Raw genomic sequence first — 18,660 nt, 5'->3', positions numbered from 1 at the left:
CCAGTACACTTTAAATATATTTTTTTCATAAACATTGTGGGCAGCGCTCCAGATAAGGTTTTGGGTCATTGACTAATTTACTCTCCAATTTAGACATTATGCCAGTAAAAAGTAATTTGGGTAAGTAAAATGCAACATTACCTTAATGCAGTAATAAATACATACAGACATATGCTTTTAAATAAAACTATCAAACCATCTTATGTATTTATTTTTTTTCAATTGGGTCTACCCTGGAGAATAATTCCAACTAGTCTCGCTTTTACATGAAGGGATAAAAACTAAATAAATAAACATGGTCTATGGGTAGAATTGTACACAATAGTTTTTTCTTGTTTTATATAGTTATGTAAGATTTATAATTGTGTTTTAAGTTGTGGATGAACATAGGCTAAATACAATAGAATATGTTCCTTAAAGCAAGTTAGCTTTCATTTCTCTTCATACATGATCATATTAATTTTCATACAATATTAATACATAAATACATCAGATGGTTTGACAATTCAATTTAAAAAGAACAGGCCTGCAACATATTTATTACCGCTTTAACATTTGCTTTTTTTACTTTTATTTTTTATTTCCAAAGTAGTCTAGTCTGACACATTTGGGGCTACCCCGAGAATAATTCAAACTAGTCTCACTTTTACATGAAGGAATGAAAACTCAGATTTGTAATTCAAAGTAGTCTCACTTTGACATAAAGGGATGGTCGGATCTTCTGGTATGGGATCTTCTTCAGATGGGCTTCAGGTAAAGTGGATTTTCTGCACCACGTTGGGGTCATTCGCAAGACAACCCCAAGCCGAACACGAAAAGATTTAGTGTTTCTAAAAATGTCAATTATCTAAACTGATGGGGTCGGATTTCGGCTTGGGGTCCTAACATATGCATTAACTACAACCTTACATTTTAACTGTAATGTTACTTTGAACTACTGTACAAAAGCTTGGTCTTACAATAAAAACAACAATTATTCTTATTTGCTTTATTGACCACAAAACAATACAGCTGATAGGCAAATAAAGACAAACATTTATTTAACAAAGATTATTATTATTACCGGTATTTTATTTTTCATTCCAACGCTGCAGATGGAATATATAACAAAAGGCATGCGTGCACATACTATACATTTCCAATATAAAATAAAACTGTACACATACTGCACTCATGCAAATAAAGAAACAATAATATTGTATTCCCTATCAATCGCCTTGCTGTAGCAATATAAAGCATCCCGACTCTCTCCAAACGTAAATATTGTACAGTAGATGCCGGTTATTAGCAACCCTGATAAAGACAACTGTAGAAAGCAGACAACGTTGGACAATTTCTTATTTCAAAATTGTGTTCTTTTGAATTGATTGTAAGTACAACACATTTTTTATGTTTGATTTACTCATTGTTAAGGCCACAATACACTATGTAATTTCGGTGCAATCTGATCACATGCAATCCGATTGCGTGATTGCACGCAATCGATCGCATGCAGTCGTGGCTGATCGCTCCGGGTGCAATCGGATACGATGCACTATATATAGAGGGTGTTTGGAAGCGGGAACGAGAGTATTTGTATATGCCTATTTCATATTTTGATGTTGCTATGCGCTGGAGCTGCAGCATGCTCTTTCCCATATTATAACTACACAATTAAAAGGTGCAGTCACCAATTCCACACACATTTTCAGCCAGTGTTGTATTGCAGGGGCTTTGATGCTCCAAAAGTCAGTTTTTCTTCTTGTTGATCTTGCTGTGAGCAGTGCTGAAATAAAGCTCCTTCACTGCACTAAATGGAGTACTCTGTCAGACACTACAAGCAGACCGCTTAGTCTAGCACATGCTTAAACCATGCAAAAATGTGCCAGAATGCACAATTTTAATCCCTTTTTTCAAAATCCCAATTTAATCCCTTCCCACACTCTCCTCCCCTTGGCACTACGCGCCACTATGTGACCGGTGCCCCCTACTACCTTGTATGTGCCATATACTTCAGAGAACTAAAAACCCTGAGTAATGACACCAGTTTGCGGTGCCGAGATAAATCATCACGTGATCACGAGATAAAATGGAAAGGTTCTTTTTTTTTTTTTCCTGATAGCCTCAAAGAGCTGCCATACAAAACTCAAACTGTGCGTATTCTTTCAGCAATTCATATTTTTTCAATGTGTAAAACACCCTGTACGCAGCTTATCTGGCGTGCCGATTGTGAGGGTAGTTTGGAAAGCTTTTAGTTGTTATTCTTACCTTACAAGCTGTGAGGAATCATCAGCATCCCCTAAAAAGCAAGGATAACAATATTATAAATATGACAGGAACAGAAATGTCAGGCATAGACAGTGTCATCTCTATTATTACCTCACACATGGAGGCAGCTGTCCATGCTAGGCTATGTTGAGGCTATCTGGCTGTATGTCACACTTACCTTTTTACATACATCTAGAGAACTGCAGCTACAAATGGGTACAATTACAAATTACTACAAATACAATTCAAATAGCATATTTCATATACAATTTAAAAGGAGGCTTCTTACTGAAACTTGAAAATATAAATTTATTTTAAAGCAACTAAAGGTTAGCCAGCAAGCGATACATTTTTTAACCTGTTAAATAAATGCAACTCAAGACAAAACAATATGCATTTCAAAAGTTGGATGATGGAATGGGTACTGTATCTGCAACGTACAGTAACCTTTTCCTGAGTAAAATAAAAATGCATAGGACAAATAAATCTCTAGCTGTAGTTCAACTTCTGAATGGAGTATTCCGGACGGTTTTATTAATAAGGCTATTTATTGCCTGGAATAGGCAATTAAAAGGTCGGTTCGGTGGGTTTTTTCAACAGTATTATTATAGCCTCACAGTTGTACATTGTGTGCCATTGTTCCGGGCGGTTTTATGACTAATTACACACCATTACCTGGAATAGGCAGTTTAAAAGGTCAGTTCGGTCATTGTTTTTTTTCACAAGCTACTTTTTTTTTTTTTTTAAACCTATACAGTTCCAGGTAACGCAACAGTGAAGATTGCTTACAGTACCTCTGTTCAATTCATTCTTCCTACATGTACAATGATTACGGGTCTACCTAATTCGCGACTCCACAGAAATCAGGAAATTGAGGGGTCACCGAGAAATTCACCTCTTTTAGGGGCCAATACATACCGGACTAGTACGGAGATGGGAAAAAAATAAAAATAATAATTTAAATTAACTATCGCTGCACACCGCAAGCGAGCATAATACGCATTTTAATACTGATGGTGTTTAAAATGTACTGGCACTGGTACTGGTATGAGTATAACTGCGGCGGTTCTAGTGTTGAAGTAGTCCATAAATGTACAGTGTGTGTGTGTGTGTGTGTGTGAGATTACGTGATATTAAGTCAGAAGAACGGGATCTTGACTGCTGAAACCTTGTGATCCACAAGCACGATTCCTGCTCTGGTTTACATGGGTTTTACAGCTATTTTATTGTGAGAAAGCAATTGACCCTGCCCTTAAAGTCGCACTGCCAAAAGAATGTCCTTTTGCTGTTTCACGATGTGTTCGCGTGACAACATCACACAGTCATGACTGTAGAGTCAATTTTCAAGTGCATGTAAACCAAGCCAATGTCAGGCAATTCTATGGCACATGAAATTATAAAAGTAACTCTCGTCTAAAATGTTTGTATAGGCAAGCTGTTTTGTTTTTGTTTTTTTTAAATGGGAAAATTTTAAAAATGGTCTGTCAAGCTTTAATTCAATGCCATTTTGACTACTCTTGTTCATCTAGGTATTCAGACCTTACCCAAAAACTGAAGAATAAGTTACAAGTGGCACAAAACAAAGTAATTCGTTTTATAAAAGGCAGGGACTCTAGGTCACATATTGGACAGAAAGAATTAATTAGTATTGGAATTCTCAATGTCAACGACAGATTCAATCAGTTAAAACTAAATCATGTTTTCAAAATTTGTAATTTATCGTAGTCATTTACACTTCTACTAGGAATAGTATTTATAACTTTATTGTGCCAATGGTAAATAGCTCAGCTATGGATACTTTTTATTTCACTGGCATACACATATAGAATTCACTTCCAAACCATATTAAGAGTTTGAACAGCATGAATATTTACGGAGGTAAGAAATGTTTATCTAATCGGAGACCTCAGATGGAAGAAACATTCCTGAATGCACATGCGACCCACATTATAACATTTTCATTTTAATATGTAATTTATTTTTTATATACAGTTTCCACCCTTTTCATTTCAACAGGACCCCAATGGAAATAAGTCAACTTAGTTGACTTTTTGAGTTATCCTGGGTATGAGGTCGACATATTATCTATCTATGTTTATGATTTGTATGTATAGTGAGCATCAAAAGAAACGTATCACTTATATTTGAGCATCAAAAGTAAGTTATCACTTATATTTGGATAAAATTTTCTAGATGTGATCGAAAAATGACAAACTGTTTTAGAGCAGGTGCAGTGACTTTTTATTGTGCTGATTAACAATTGATATCACGAAGATGCTGCAAAATGATCTGTCGATCTTGGGCAGGTGTTGTGACTCTTGGTCTCCCAGTTCGTGGCCTGTCATTCTCGGAGTGTGTCTGGTTATACCGTCTCTCCAGGTTTGAAATTGCTAGCTGTGAGCACCCAAGACGGCGAGCCACAGTACGCTGGCCCTAGTTCAGCCTCCAACATTCCGATTGCACGAAGGCGCTACTCTTGACAGACGTGGCATTTTACTTTGTTTTTTCTGTGATTTTCTTCATTGCTTTTATTAAAGCTTCCAATTCAACAGCTGAAAGTATCCAATCATCTGTCTCACTAATTAGGTGATTAAGTGCATATGCATAGTCACTCAAGCGTGTCATGGTCAAGGATGAATGACCGAGTGATTTAAAAAGAAATCAAAAACAATTCGTCAATGTCCATCATTGAATACCTTATTTTCTTCAAAATAAATGGTGTTATAATAGTGATACGTTTCTTTTGATACTCGGTATACATTTTTGAACTGTAAGAATTGTCTCACTGCTGATCAATTTGGACTTTTTACCTTTTATTCAATATTCTGCTTAATTTATGAACATTGTATGTCGACTTTTACCAAATAAAAACAAACAATGTGACTGGAGAAAATACGACCGATCACTATATTTAGCTTCAGAATCACACATTAAACGAAAGGCTACTACAGAGACCGCTAAACAGAATGTAAAACAAGTAACAGCTTTCAGAAAATAAACTTGGAAGTCAGCGCATATAAAAAGTATTCCTGTCGGTTGTATCAAAGTTAAATCAGTACTACAGATACGACCTAGCACAGTCACATCGGTTCAAACAACCTGCGGTGCAGTCTCGATGTATGGGCAAGTCTTCACAACACAGAGACAGATAATGTCGGCAGCAACTACTTGGGATGTTGCATGCTTGCCTTTAGCTCTCCGTTTTAATAAAGAAGCAAGTACCACTATTTTAGGCTTTTACAGTGCTCTGAAATAGTATGTGCTTAGGTTTATTTAATGTTTAAACAGGTCCGCAAAATAATAATTTTGTTCCATAACCTACCCGCGAAAAATATGTAAAATATCCGCAACTTAAGTAACTTAGAGCCCTAACCATGACATTTCAACCACTGCTCGAATTAATGTTTTTCTTATGCGACTGTTACCTTTGGAAGACTGCATAACAGTTTGTCTCTGGTTAATTAACTCTTGTAATTTTGCTATTTAAAAAATTCCCCCCCTGCAGGTTTTGCATGTCTTTTTCATTGTGCATTATGGGTTGGATCCGATATGATCAAGACAAAGATCAGTAATACAAGCAAGAAAATTAATATATTAAATTAAATCAATGGAATTAGTAATACAATATTTACTGTAAGAGTCTATTAGCTAAGATAAGTTTAAATCACACAATGCATCAAAAATACAAGAACCATAATACTTTAAACCACCTTTTCTAAGCAACCTTAGTATACTTTCAATATTCAGTCGCAATTGCTTTTCAAAGTTTGACACTTGAGCGTCATCGAGTATTTGTGATTGCAAACTGCGAGGGTGACCGATTTTTTTCATGCATCTTATGTTTGTTCAAACCTGCGTTTTTTAGCATTGAAAACAGTTATTTGCGACCTAACAGGAAAATATATGACGTTTAAAAGTATAATGTCTGTTTTTCTTCAATTTAATAAAGCTAGATATTTCACGTTACCTATGTATGATACGATTTACTTGAAAAGTAAAATAAATAAATAAATAAATAAAAAAATAAATAAATAAATAAATAAATAAATAAACACAAGCATAAATAAATCAAGCAGGACAAATATGTTGATTTCCTATTAATAGCCATTGTCATTGAACGTTATACATTGCGATTTAGTATACTTGAAGTCTGAGAGGAAAAGGATTGTAAGTTAGTAGTACAGATTTGACACAAATTGGTCACTCACACTCCGACTGTCTACCACGGTATCTCGGATAATTAAGGTGAGGATATGGTGTTGCACAGTGTAGTTATTTATTTATTGAGGCATTTTGCATCATTTAAAACAAAAACACCACACTACATACAGTTGCCCTAACTTACCCGGTAAATTACCGTGATCTGCTGTTGATGCATGTGTTACAGTATTAACAAAGAGTCTTCTTATACCCAAACTTTATTGCTTATTTTTCAAAATTGAAAAAACAAAACAAAAACAAACGTACCTTTTGTTCCGGCGCCCATGGTTCACAAACTCACTTCAATCAGATTAATATTTAATTTTATTCAAACAATTCATAAACAATTTCTTCTCCTAAATAAACCACTTCTACAATGTGTTTTTAAAAAATGGCGGAGTTTCTAAATTGGCGCTTATCTAACCTGAAGTTACCCTATTGCAAGAGAACAGGCAGTCCTCTATCACGTGTAAAGACTGTCTGTGATTGGCCAGAACCTTGGCTTCAAAAATACGCACTTCCCACAAACCCACGTCCCAGAGAAACAAACAACACTAATGAAATGAAAGCCCCTTCGGTTATCCAACCAATAAGCTGTACAAGTGTGACGTCACGTTCCCAAGGCAATGAGGACTGTGGTTTTACAGAAACCGGGTATTTTCAACGGCGTAAGTCTACTGCAGTAATTCATGTCAGCATAATACGTTATTCACACTTTTTCTTAATATTAAACATTCATTATGGTACAGTGTTTTGCCACCGACTGCAACCATCAAAGTGAGAGAGAGACGTGTAAATTTTTCCGTTTTCCGAAGGATCCGAGACTATTAAGAATTTGGCGAGAACGATGCAGGTTTGTATGTTTTTTTTAAACTGTATTACGATTGCTGTATGATATTTGCTTTGTAAAATAACTAGATTTTGTGTTTCTTTGTACGTACTTATTTTAATGCATTATAATGGCAGCAACGTTTATGTATGTTCTGTATTTATGTACCGTTAGACTGTTCGACACCTCTGACTAAAGCCCTGGACAGACAGACAGGAGCGGCGCGGCACCGCTGGGCATTTACAAACCACAAATGTAATAACTGCCCACAAATGTAATAACCACCTGCCCACTAATGTAATATCTACCACAACTGTTACAACCACCTGCCCACAAATACCTTCCACAAATGTAATAACCACCTGTCCACAAATGTAATAACTACCCACAAATGTAATAATCTCTACCCAAAAATGTTATACACATCTACCAACTTTCAGTTATTATTCATTACAAAAAAAGTCATAATTAACTAGAAGGGTATACACTTTAATCATTGGGCAGTCATTGCGGGTATATGAAGTGCTTTTTTTAAACCTTTATATCCAAAACCGGCACAAATGAATATTATTAATTATAAGTTAAACTGTTATTTAAATACATTAATAAATATGTGCTAAGTAATTCACAGGCATTATCATGGATGCAACATTTGTGGGAGATATTACATTTGTGGGCAGGTGGTTATTACATTTGTGGGCAGTTATTACATTTGTGGGCAGGTGGTTATTACATTTGTGGGCAGTTATTACATTTGTGGTTTGTACACTTTTCACTGTGCGATACCGCTAGTCTGCACCTGGACACACTGGCGCGGTATGCACTACGCGACTGACTTTTCTTCCTGGTAGTGGTACAGTACAGTAGTTGTCAATACCACATCGTAGGCTATGTACTCAAATATAATTTACATTGTGGCCAAAAGTTTTGGCATCACCTAGTAGAATATTAGGATGCAGACATAATTTAAAAAAAAAACAAAAAAAAAACTTATATATACACAATTTCGATATTTTATTTAACATCATGCAATCTAAGCAACTATAAAATGGTATCTCAAAAGTCTACCAGAAACTATGAAATGAGCGATCAACTTAGCAAAGAAACATACAATATGTTGCTGACAGCAAGTAGCCTACTACTAAAGTGTTAGAAAATATATCCTTTTACAGCCAGTTATTTAGTAAAAATAGTAGTGAACTACAGAAATAATAATAAAAAAGGCAAAACGTGATAACAATATCAAATTGGCTACAGGAAGGATGCTTATCAGGGGCGATGTATAACTGACTTGTCTGTCCTTGTATGAAATATGGGAGGGATGAAAGACTTCAGGGTTCTTGGACACCTCCGTAGACAACCATTTTATTCATGATTTTTCCTGTCAGCACTTGGCTGTGATTGGTTAATCCACCGACGATACCGCGCGGCAGTCAGAAAAAGTCGCTCTGGATTAGTTTTGAGCAGTATCGTCCCGCGCTGATCTGTCCAAAACCATATGAAAGCAATGGCAGCAATACAGGCGGCAACATGTCTTGCATGCCACGCCACGCCGCCCCTGTCTGTCCCGGGCTTTAGTCGAACACAATATCCACTTGCATTATGAATGTCTAGTGTTTTTCTTTATTACACACTGTGTGACTACAGCTTCTCAATGTGTTCATCTAATTTATTTACATGATTTATTGTAGGCTTTGTTTAAAATAAACAATAATAATAAAAAAATGAAAATATGTGAAATGTGTTTTTTTACTTTTTTAGACGCCAAGACAAGGAATCAAATCAACATTCAAGACTTTGCAGCTGTCACTTTGCGGAAGAAAATAAAGTCAACGGTCCTTCACTTTTCAAGAGGAATGCATCAAAGCTGTTTATTTACAAATCACCTGAGAGAAAAAAAGCTAAAATGAAGTAATAATCATAGTAATATTAAGAAGTACCGGTGTAGTGTTAGAAAGTGGTACATCATCAGAATGTGATACTCATACTAAAACTTGATCCATGTAATGTCAAAAAGTGCTACGCTGTCACACTGATAGTGGTACGCACTCAGATTTTGGTACAGGTGTGATCAGTTGTGATCTGATGGGTGTTTTGCTGTTGTCAAACAGAGGTACATTTACCATTAATTATACATTATTTTTTTGCAAACTTAAACTGGAAACAGACCATCAATTTCTCCAAAAAAAAAAAAACAATTCACGATGAAGACAAAATGAGAAGTCCACCGCAAAGTTACACAAGTAAAAAATGTACAAGACCCAATGTATTGCAAATTATAAATATTGCATACTATTTTCTTAATGGTGGAAAAATATGATTCATTACGTTAAAACGATATAAAAGACTGGAAAATGTGATAAATTCAATTTAAAAAAGATGGAAAAGACCGAAAACAGCATAACGTACCAGATTTGAATGGGCGCTTCCCTGCTTTCTTGGCTGAAGTTGTTTAGGCATGCACAAGCAAATGCAGTGCATTGCGTAGCACTTTTTAGTGCTTACCTGAAAATAACACTACACTGGTAGTAATGCAGTGTTAAATCTATAGGCCCTCCAGCAGTTTACTTTTCTGTCAGTACTCCTTTAAAATGTTTGTGTGTGTATATATATATATATATATATAAATAATTTAAACTATTTGAAATGGTCATTTAAGAGTATACATTTGTTTTTAGTATTTAAGTGACTCCAAACTGTGTGTCTACTACATAGGTTATAATAATCCCTCCCCTTGTTACTCTGCTATTATTATTATTATTATTATTATTATTATTATTATTATTATTATTATTATTATTATTATTATTATTTTGTAACGTGAAAACATGTATGCACTTTCCTTTCTAGAGTCCTTGCTGCTGTTATTACAGAATCCACTACATCAACCGATGCTGCTGAGCATGCACAGCCTTTGACATCTGAACCCAAGTTTCCTCAGGAATCAGAAACTTTTATTTTGTCATGTAAAAATGACACACTAAAAGAGGAAAGCTGACACCTGGAAAAAAATCTTGCTTACAAAGCTAAGAGGCTAACCTTTTCAGATATTGAAGGACATTATTAAAAAAGCAAACTCTCTCCAGAAGTTCAGTGAGGATCTCTGAATGATCCAATGTTGACCTAAATGACTAATGATGATAAATAGAATCCACCTGTGTGTAATCAAGTCTCCGTATAAATGCACCTGCACTGTGATAGTCTCAGAGGTCCGTTTAAAGCGCAGAGAGCATCATGAAGAACAAGGAACACACCAGGCAGGTCCGAGATACTGTTGTGGAGAAGTTTAAAGCCGGATTTGGATACAAAAAGATTTCCCAAGCTTTAAACATCCCAAGGAGCACTGTGCAAGCGATAATATTGAAATGGAAGGAGTATCAGACCACTGCAAATCTACCAAGACCTGGCCGTCCCTCTAAACTTTCAGCTCATACAAGGAGAAGACTGATCAGAGATGCAGCCAAGAGGCCCATGATCACTCTGGATGAACTGCAGAGATCTACAGCTGATGTGGGAGACTCTGTCCATAGGACAACAATCAGTCGTATACTGCACAAATCTGGCCTTTATGGAAGAGTGGCAAGAAGAAAGCCATTTCTTAAAGATATCCATAAAAAGTGTCGTTTACAGTTTGCCACAAGCCACCTGGGAGACACACCAAACATGTGGAAGAAGGTGCTCTGGTCAGATGAAACCAAAATCGAACTTTTTGGCAACAATGCAAAACGTTATGTTTGGCGTAAAAGCAACACAGCTCATCTCCCTGAACACACCATCCCCACTGTCAAACATGGTGGTGGCAGCATCATGGTTTGGGCCTGCTTTTCTTCAGCAGGGACAGGGAAGATGGTTAAAATTGATGGGAAGATGGATGGAGCCAAATACAGGACCATTCTGGAAGAAAACCTGATGGAGTCTGCAAAAGACCTGAGACTGGGACGGAGATTTGTCTTCCAACAAGACAATGATCCAAAACATAAAGCAAAATGGTTCACAAATAAACATATCCAGGTGTTAGAATGGCCAAGTCAAAGTCCAGACCTGAATCCAATCGAGAATCTGTGGAAAGAACTGAAAACTGCTGTTCACAAATGCTCTCCATCCACCTCACTGAGCTCGAGCTGTTTTGCAAGGAGGAATGGGCAAAAATTTCAGTCTCTCGATGTGCAAAACTGATAGAGACATACCCCAAGCGACTTACAGCTGTAATCGCAGCAAAAGGTGGCGCTACAAAGTATTAACTTAAGGGGGCTGAATAATTTTGCACGCCCAATTTTTCAGTTTTTTATTTGTTAAAAAAGTTTGAAATATCCAATAAATTTCGTTCCACTTCATGATTGTGTCCCACTTGTTGTTGATTCTTCACAAAAAATTACAGTTTCATATCTTTATGTTTGAAGCCTGAAATGTGGCAAAAGGTCGCAAAGTTCAAGGGGGCCGAATACTTTCGCAAGGCACTGTACATCTGATAAGGAGATTGTGAAGGCATCTGAAATCCTAAGTAAACTTTCACCAGGAGATATCTTATTGGCTGACAAGGCATTCAACATGCATGACATTCTACCTCAAGGAGTCTCTTCAAACATTCCACCAGTCCTTACACATTCTCGATTTACACCCCAACAATGTGAAGTTACCACAAGAATAGCACAAGCAGGAATCCATGTAGAGAGAGCAATAACAAGAATGAAAGGTTGCACCATGCTAATCTCTGCACCATATAGGAAACTGTCTTCAAAAATATTTAAACTGTGTGCCTCACTTGTAAACCTTCAAAGTCCTCTCATAAAAGAGATTTATTTCTATCTTGCATAAAATTATATTTCATTTAATTTGTAGTAGATTTACTAAGCTTTTGCCCCAATGTAGAGCCCCCCCCCCCCCTCGTTTTTTTCATTTGTAATAATACTGTAAAAGTTTAATGTAAACATCTTATATTTTGGGGGAAGAATAACACAAATATGTAGTTGTACTGTGTAGTTTTCTAATCCATTATGTGTTCACATAAAATTTCATAATACTACAATTCTTTTACATATAAACCATCTTCCATAAAGATACTGCTTTCTTTGGACAGTTGATCATTAATCCCACTCATATTTTCCCAGTGCTCTGTGTGATTCCAGAACAAACAAGTGTTCTTTAAAACTTGGGCCTCTATTTACTAACAGTGCCTTTAGAAAGTCTACACCCCTTGAACGTTTTTCACATTTTGCTGTGTCAGTGCCTCAGAGTTTCATGCATTTAAATGAGGATTTTTTTCCACTTATCTACACACCATACTCCACACTGTTGAGAAAAAATATATATATTAAAAATACAAAAGTGAAAGATCATGATTGGATAAGTCTCCACCCCCCCTGAGTTAATACTTATTATTATTATTATTATTCATTTCTTAGCAGACACCCTTATCCAGGGCGACTTACAATTGTTACAAGATATCACATTATACATTATTTCACATTATACAGTTATCACATTATTTTTACATACAATTGCCCATTTATACAGTTGGGTTTTTACTGGAGCAATCTAGGTAAAGTACCTTGCTCAAGGGTACAACAGCAGTGTCCCCCACTGGGGATTGAACCCACAACCCTCCGGTCAAGAGTCCAGTGCCCTAACCACTACTCCACACTGCTGGTGTACTTGGTGGAAGCACCTTTGGCAGCAATTACAGCTGTGAGTCTGTTGGGGTAGGTCTCTACCAACTTTGCACACCAGATTTGGCAATATTTGACCATTCTTCTTTACAAAACTGTTCAAGCTCTGTCAAGCTTACCTCTGCCATTACTCTCTCTGTATGAACATCAAATTGCCAATTAACCATGTTCTTCAGAGATTTCCTGCAAGTGTGTATTGGGGATCCAAGAATCTTGGGAAGTTTTTGAAGCCTTCATCGTCAACAATTGAAAAAGGCTGGCAGTTCCTTATCTCAAATCAACCAGTGCATCATCTAACTTTATTTTTCTCAAGGCTGTTACTGCATAGAAAAATAAAAATAAATGTTTTTGTACAAAATAAAGGTAATGTATTGAGAATGCCATTGCACCAAATACCATACTTTTATAAAGTGATCAAGTTGGACACTTTGTAACAAACCACTTTAAAAAATACACATGCAAATATTCCTTGAATTAGGATCAATAACATTGCCAACTTTCACGACATGACGCCAGTGTGAAGTAGTGATTTCAATTTGCATGCAATTTACCAGGGTGTTGATTGCATTTGTAGCACTGCCACTTGTATGTTCTGCAGAGTATGCTTCGATCACAAGTGTCAGACCATTCCTGAAGCGTTTCTGTTGCAAGATAGCACACTCCCATACCAGAAACATTTAACCTCGTTAATGTCAAACAAGGTAAATGTATCCCACACTCTGGAGTGTTTTGGCTCATTGCAGACCAAAGGCAATTTGAAGGGCTGAAATAAAATACACTATATATAAAAAAAGTTCTGAATGATACTCTGAAATGTTATCCTTTTTTATAGGAACACATTAAAACTGTAGTCTGGGGATGGGGAGTGTTGTTGGTTTGATCAAGCCCTGGTCAGATTCAATTCTAATTCTGCTCTGAAGCAAGATCGGAATTTGAGATTTTGAACAAAAATAGAGCTCAGGATCAAGTTTTATCAAATAAGCACAAGCACGGAAACAAAAGTTTTGTTTATTAATGAATAAAGCACATAACCAAAGATATTAATATAATATATTTAATTGGCTGTGCTGTTTATAAGCTGTATTTCTGCGCATGCACCACACCATGAGACTGTGCTCAGAAAAAAGCATTTTTCATAATGTATGTACTCATAATTTGCCAATGTTGCTGATTTCTTAAAGCGACCTTGGGAAAACTTGAAATTCACTTCAAAAGTTTAATTCATTTTGTAAACAGCGAAATTCTGCAAAAATCTGGAAATATGACACGGGTCCATTGACTCTCAATAGAAAAAAAAAACACCCCGCCTCTCTATCTGTTGCGCGCAGTCGAGTACAGTATTTTGTATCGTGTGGTCTTTAAGTTCGTTGCTAAGGAAATGACGCATTGACTTTCCCAGGGTACGTAAGTTGCAAACAAAGCGGTCAAAGTAGAGCCGCGCTACATTGGTAGACTATTAAAATACCGTCCATTTCCTGTTGTGTTGGTATTTACAGAAGAATTTAGGAATGAGTAGGAAATGTAATGTGTCATGGGTAAAGCCTGGAGAGCCGGCTTTTCTGACGAAATTTAAAAATGACGTTGGTTACAAAGAAGGACCGACTGTGGATACGAAGGTATGGACGCAACACGAACAAACCATTTTGATTTTGCATTCTGTGTTAACTTCAGATCATAAATTAAGTGTCGCGATGCAAAGGGTTTTTTACAATTTTATTTCATAGTGTAATCGTATTTTACACTTTTAATTGTGTAGTCTTATTTCCTGACCTATCACATTGAATTTTATCAGTCCAATACATCATTACACTCACTAGACATCTACACAGTAGTATACATGCATCACTTCATTAAGATAGTCTGAGGTACAGTTACTTAAGTGTTTTAGAATCTTAAAAAACAAAGCACATACGTTGTCTTGAAAACATTAAAATGAACACTGGTATTGGTGTTTTACACGAGTTTCAGCAAAGGGGGTCTCATATCTTTATATCTAATATTATTCTGGTTGTGTCGGTGGTCTGTTCATAGGCATGAACAAATAGTACGGTAATCTGGCAGCAGGAAGACGGGCTTAAGTTACACTGGCGCAGAAAGGCCTTCTTCCAGCGCGTAAACAAAGTGGCAATAGGACCCTTGGTGCCCACACATGGCCAGCGCAGGTAACGCCTCTACGCGTTTCTTTAAGATTCTCGGTTTATGGTATCAGTATCAGTGGTGGGTCAAATTTTTTTTAACAGTCATAGCACCAAATCCTTTCGTTTTATGGGTGTCAGCCAGCTTTATTGTGGTACTCTATGACATCTATTGACTTCAGTCTGGTCGGTAGGGCATTCTTCAATTACTTTACTTACAGGTTAATCACAGTACTATGTCAATATATATGTGCACTTTACAATCATTTAGAAATCATTAAAAATAAAAAAGGCCTATATGGCAGATGTTACTACCAGAGTAAGATGTTTACCAGTGCTAAGGCTGCAGATTTTGCAACTGTGCTGTCACTAGCAGTGAAACATATTTTTGTGCAAACTACCCATTTTTGCTTTCTGTAAACTTTAGGCCAATAAAATACACATATGTATCTTTCTTAAAGCTACTGCAGCAGTCTCTTTGGAGTTTCCTACTGGCTGTTTTTACTGGTAACAAGAACCCCCCCCCAAAAAAGGCTTACTTGTAGATTTTTCAGCTGTCTCTGGTCATTCTGTAAATATATGTAAACTATTATAACAGTTTTATTTAGAGCTCAGTCACTGATTTAACTTATGACATTGTTAGACTGATGTTTGAGTTGATTGTGTGTCTCTCTCTCTCTCAATCTCCAGAGACAGGACCTGCCTGTTGTAGATGACAGTGGAGACAGCGATCGGGAGGACGAACTGCCCCAGGTGGTGGTTTTGAAGAAGGGAGATCTGTCTGCAGAGGAATTAATGAAGATTAAAACTGACACAGAAGGAAGCTCAAAAGAGGGCAAGTGTATTTAATCCATCAGCAGGGCCGGCGTTAGGTTGACTAGCACCATAGGCAGAGTTTGAGGTGGCGCCCCCTCCGAGTTAAAACTAAAGAACTACTGACAGTTGTGTATAGTATGGTTAAACTCTCATTTGTTACTGGTAGATCTTAGTGAATAGCTTTAAACTATAACAATCTAAATATTATTTTTCATATTGATGTAAAATATTAAGTGGTGTAAATAATGATCCTACTGAGGTTGTTGGGCTCTTAAAACTCTTTACTGGACAATTCATGCAGATCTCTACACAGCTAAACAGCAGGTACAGTCACCTCCTTTGCTCTCACACCCTTGCACTCTCTCTAGCCTAAACTAATGAAAACATACTAAACATTTCCCATAATAATTCTTTAATGTAGTTTCCCTACTCTCAGACGCATTTCAGTCCCACCCCCCCATTTATCCAATTATCCAGCCAGGCACAATAACAGAGAAACATAATAGATATTACCATACAGGCTGCCAATTAATTGCAGTTAACTTCCGCAATTAACACGTTCGTTTTTGGAGTGATACATTTTTTTAATGCACTCCTGTCTTGTCCCTCTTAGCATAGCATAATTAGTTTATGGCGGAACGATTTTAGTGCATGCCAGGGTTGAATGAGTGTAGTCGCTGTTTGAATATAAAATTAGTCACAGAACTACATTATGTAGCAAAGCACTCAAACTAAACGACTTGTGAATGGGATGTTTATTTTTTTAAACTTTCTGACAGTTCATTGGATAGAAAAAGGGTATTTGTATCTACTGTCAGAGTGAGTTCCAGTATCACAGAAGTGCATCTAGTCTGCTGTACCGCCTGCGTGCTAACATGCTTTGACTTCTCAAAATACACTCTAGCTACCCGTTAACATTGTAGCTTTGTTTTATTTCAATAACCACATTTTTAAACTATTATTTACAATTATGGAGGATATTACCGTTACTCTGTGAATGTTTTATTTAGGCAATTTTAAGTTACTGTATTAATAAGAGAATTTAACATTTATTATTATTAACTAATTGGAATGTTTGCCTGATATTATAAAAATATACTGAAATAAATATAGTAATAATAAACTGGCAATGCAGTCTGTCTTACTAATGTATTTATTTTAATAACCTAAGCAACCAGAAGCAGCACTCTACCCCACCCTATCTGTCTGATTTTCATTGTGCGTTTCCCCTGGACTGTTGCAGAAGTAGACGCCCCTGCAGGTGGTAAGATCATGTTCAGGAAGCCTGTCAAGCGCTCTGCAAACACATTTCAAGGCATCACAGCGACTTCAAGCAAAAAGAAAAAGGGTATTGAAAAGGACAGCGGCAACTCCAAAACCACCACGGAGAACCCACAGAAGAAAGTGAAAAATAGCAGCCTGCTTTCCTTCGGGGACGAAGAGGAGGAAGACTAGCTCACCATCAAGACTGGTGTCTTGCCCTGTAGCATTTTGATGAGCTTGACTATTGAAAGTTAATGTGTTTTTTGGCGGAATTAGTGAATAATTGGGCCTAGTCACTCGCTGATAACTGGTTTCACAAACCCTGATTGATATGTAGGGGGTTTTGAAACCAGCCCTTTAAAGGTGTAGTAACTAAGGTTTTAATATAATTTTGTCACCCTTAATTAACACCAGTATCTGTCACTGCTTCCTTATCAGTTTTAATTGCACTATTCATGTCTCAATAAGTTTCCTTAACTCTGAAAGTACCAAATGTGATAAAACTTTTATTAGAAATGAAGGGAGAGGCAGAAAAATGATCTTCTGCCTAATAATAGCAGTACATTTTATAGTACTGTTGTAGAATGTGGACCACTTGTACACTAATTTTGCCAGATAAGTTAAGACACTGCAGTCGATGGGAATGTGTGCTGACATGCAGGTTGGTGTCAGACGGACATTTTTATGAAAGAGGTGCATTTTATAAATTGTCCCTTTGGAAACATAGTTGCAAACAGTAAACTGAAAAAATGATAAGATTCTGTTAACGTACCATGCATAGGCACATCTTCAAGGTTAGTGAGGAGGGCTTTTTATATTCAGCTCATCAGATGTAAATACATGTAAAGCTTCTAAAGGCACTGGGGAGGTATTATACTTGATGAATTATGCAACATATCAAATTAATGTTTAAATATGTTTTTTTGTATTGTTTTAAAAATCTTGATTTTGTGATGCGTGTTTTATTTTTTTTATGTTGTTGCGACATGAATAAAGAAGCCTAATATTACAATACTGAATTTGGAATTGGAGAAATAGGAGCAAATGTCATTGGCAAGCATCTCCGTGGGTCTAACAGAACATAACGGGTTGATGTTTCTGTGTCAGGTAAAATGCCCTCAGGTTACTAGACAAACTGACATTTAATAGTTGCAGGTGTATGTTGAAATATATTATATTAACTTATTTTTTAGGGCATATGATTAATTTAACTTTTGAATACATTTGTAAGTTGTTATCTCTGGAATGTGGTTTGGAGTGGGCCAAGGATGGCATAATATCAACTAGTAGTTGTTAGGGTTATAGAAAGTTCGTGAACATTCAAGAACAAGTAGGACATATATAAAAAAAGGCTGAATAAGAGCTTGTGAGCAGAACTTATGAGCTGCCTGTGGAAATGCTGGCCTAGGTCATCCTGCTATTGGATATTTAGGTGAGGATCTTGCATCTTCTCTTATCTGTAATCACTGGTTGCTTTAATAAACAATACAATGTATTTGATTAT

The 18,660-nt window shown here is 36.5% G+C and overlaps 2 protein-coding genes across 2 annotated transcripts in view; one reads left to right on the top strand and one right to left on the bottom strand.

Moving 5' to 3' along the window:
* kif15 (kinesin family member 15) overlaps positions 1-6,893 on the bottom strand; it is a 45,145-nt gene extending 38,252 nt beyond the window's left edge. The window contains exons 1-2 of the mRNA XM_033998426.3: positions 6,715-6,893; positions 2,248-2,278 (exon numbers count right to left, since the gene is read on the bottom strand). Coding sequence (XP_033854317.2) covers positions 2,248-2,278; positions 6,715-6,733 — 50 coding nt within the window. The 5' untranslated portion in view covers positions 6,734-6,893. The remainder of the gene's footprint in view (positions 1-2,247; positions 2,279-6,714) is intronic.
* A 7,455-nt stretch (positions 6,894-14,348) lies between these two features.
* On the top strand, positions 14,349-18,175 carry LOC117399605 (uncharacterized protein KIAA1143 homolog). Its single transcript, XM_033998895.3, has 3 exons — positions 14,349-14,558; positions 15,768-15,912; positions 17,137-18,175. Exons 1-3 carry the CDS (start codon positions 14,451-14,453, stop codon positions 17,346-17,348), a joined length of 465 nt encoding a protein of 154 aa, XP_033854786.1. The 5' UTR covers positions 14,349-14,450; the 3' UTR covers positions 17,349-18,175.
* Positions 18,176-18,660: the final 485 nt, after the last annotated feature.

Source organism: Acipenser ruthenus, chromosome 4 (genome assembly GCF_902713425.1).
Source record: "Acipenser ruthenus chromosome 4, fAciRut3.2 maternal haplotype, whole genome shotgun sequence".
NCBI lineage: Eukaryota > Metazoa > Chordata > Actinopteri > Acipenseriformes > Acipenseridae > Acipenser > Acipenser ruthenus.
This window is presented reverse-complemented; position numbering and strand designations above follow the sequence as displayed.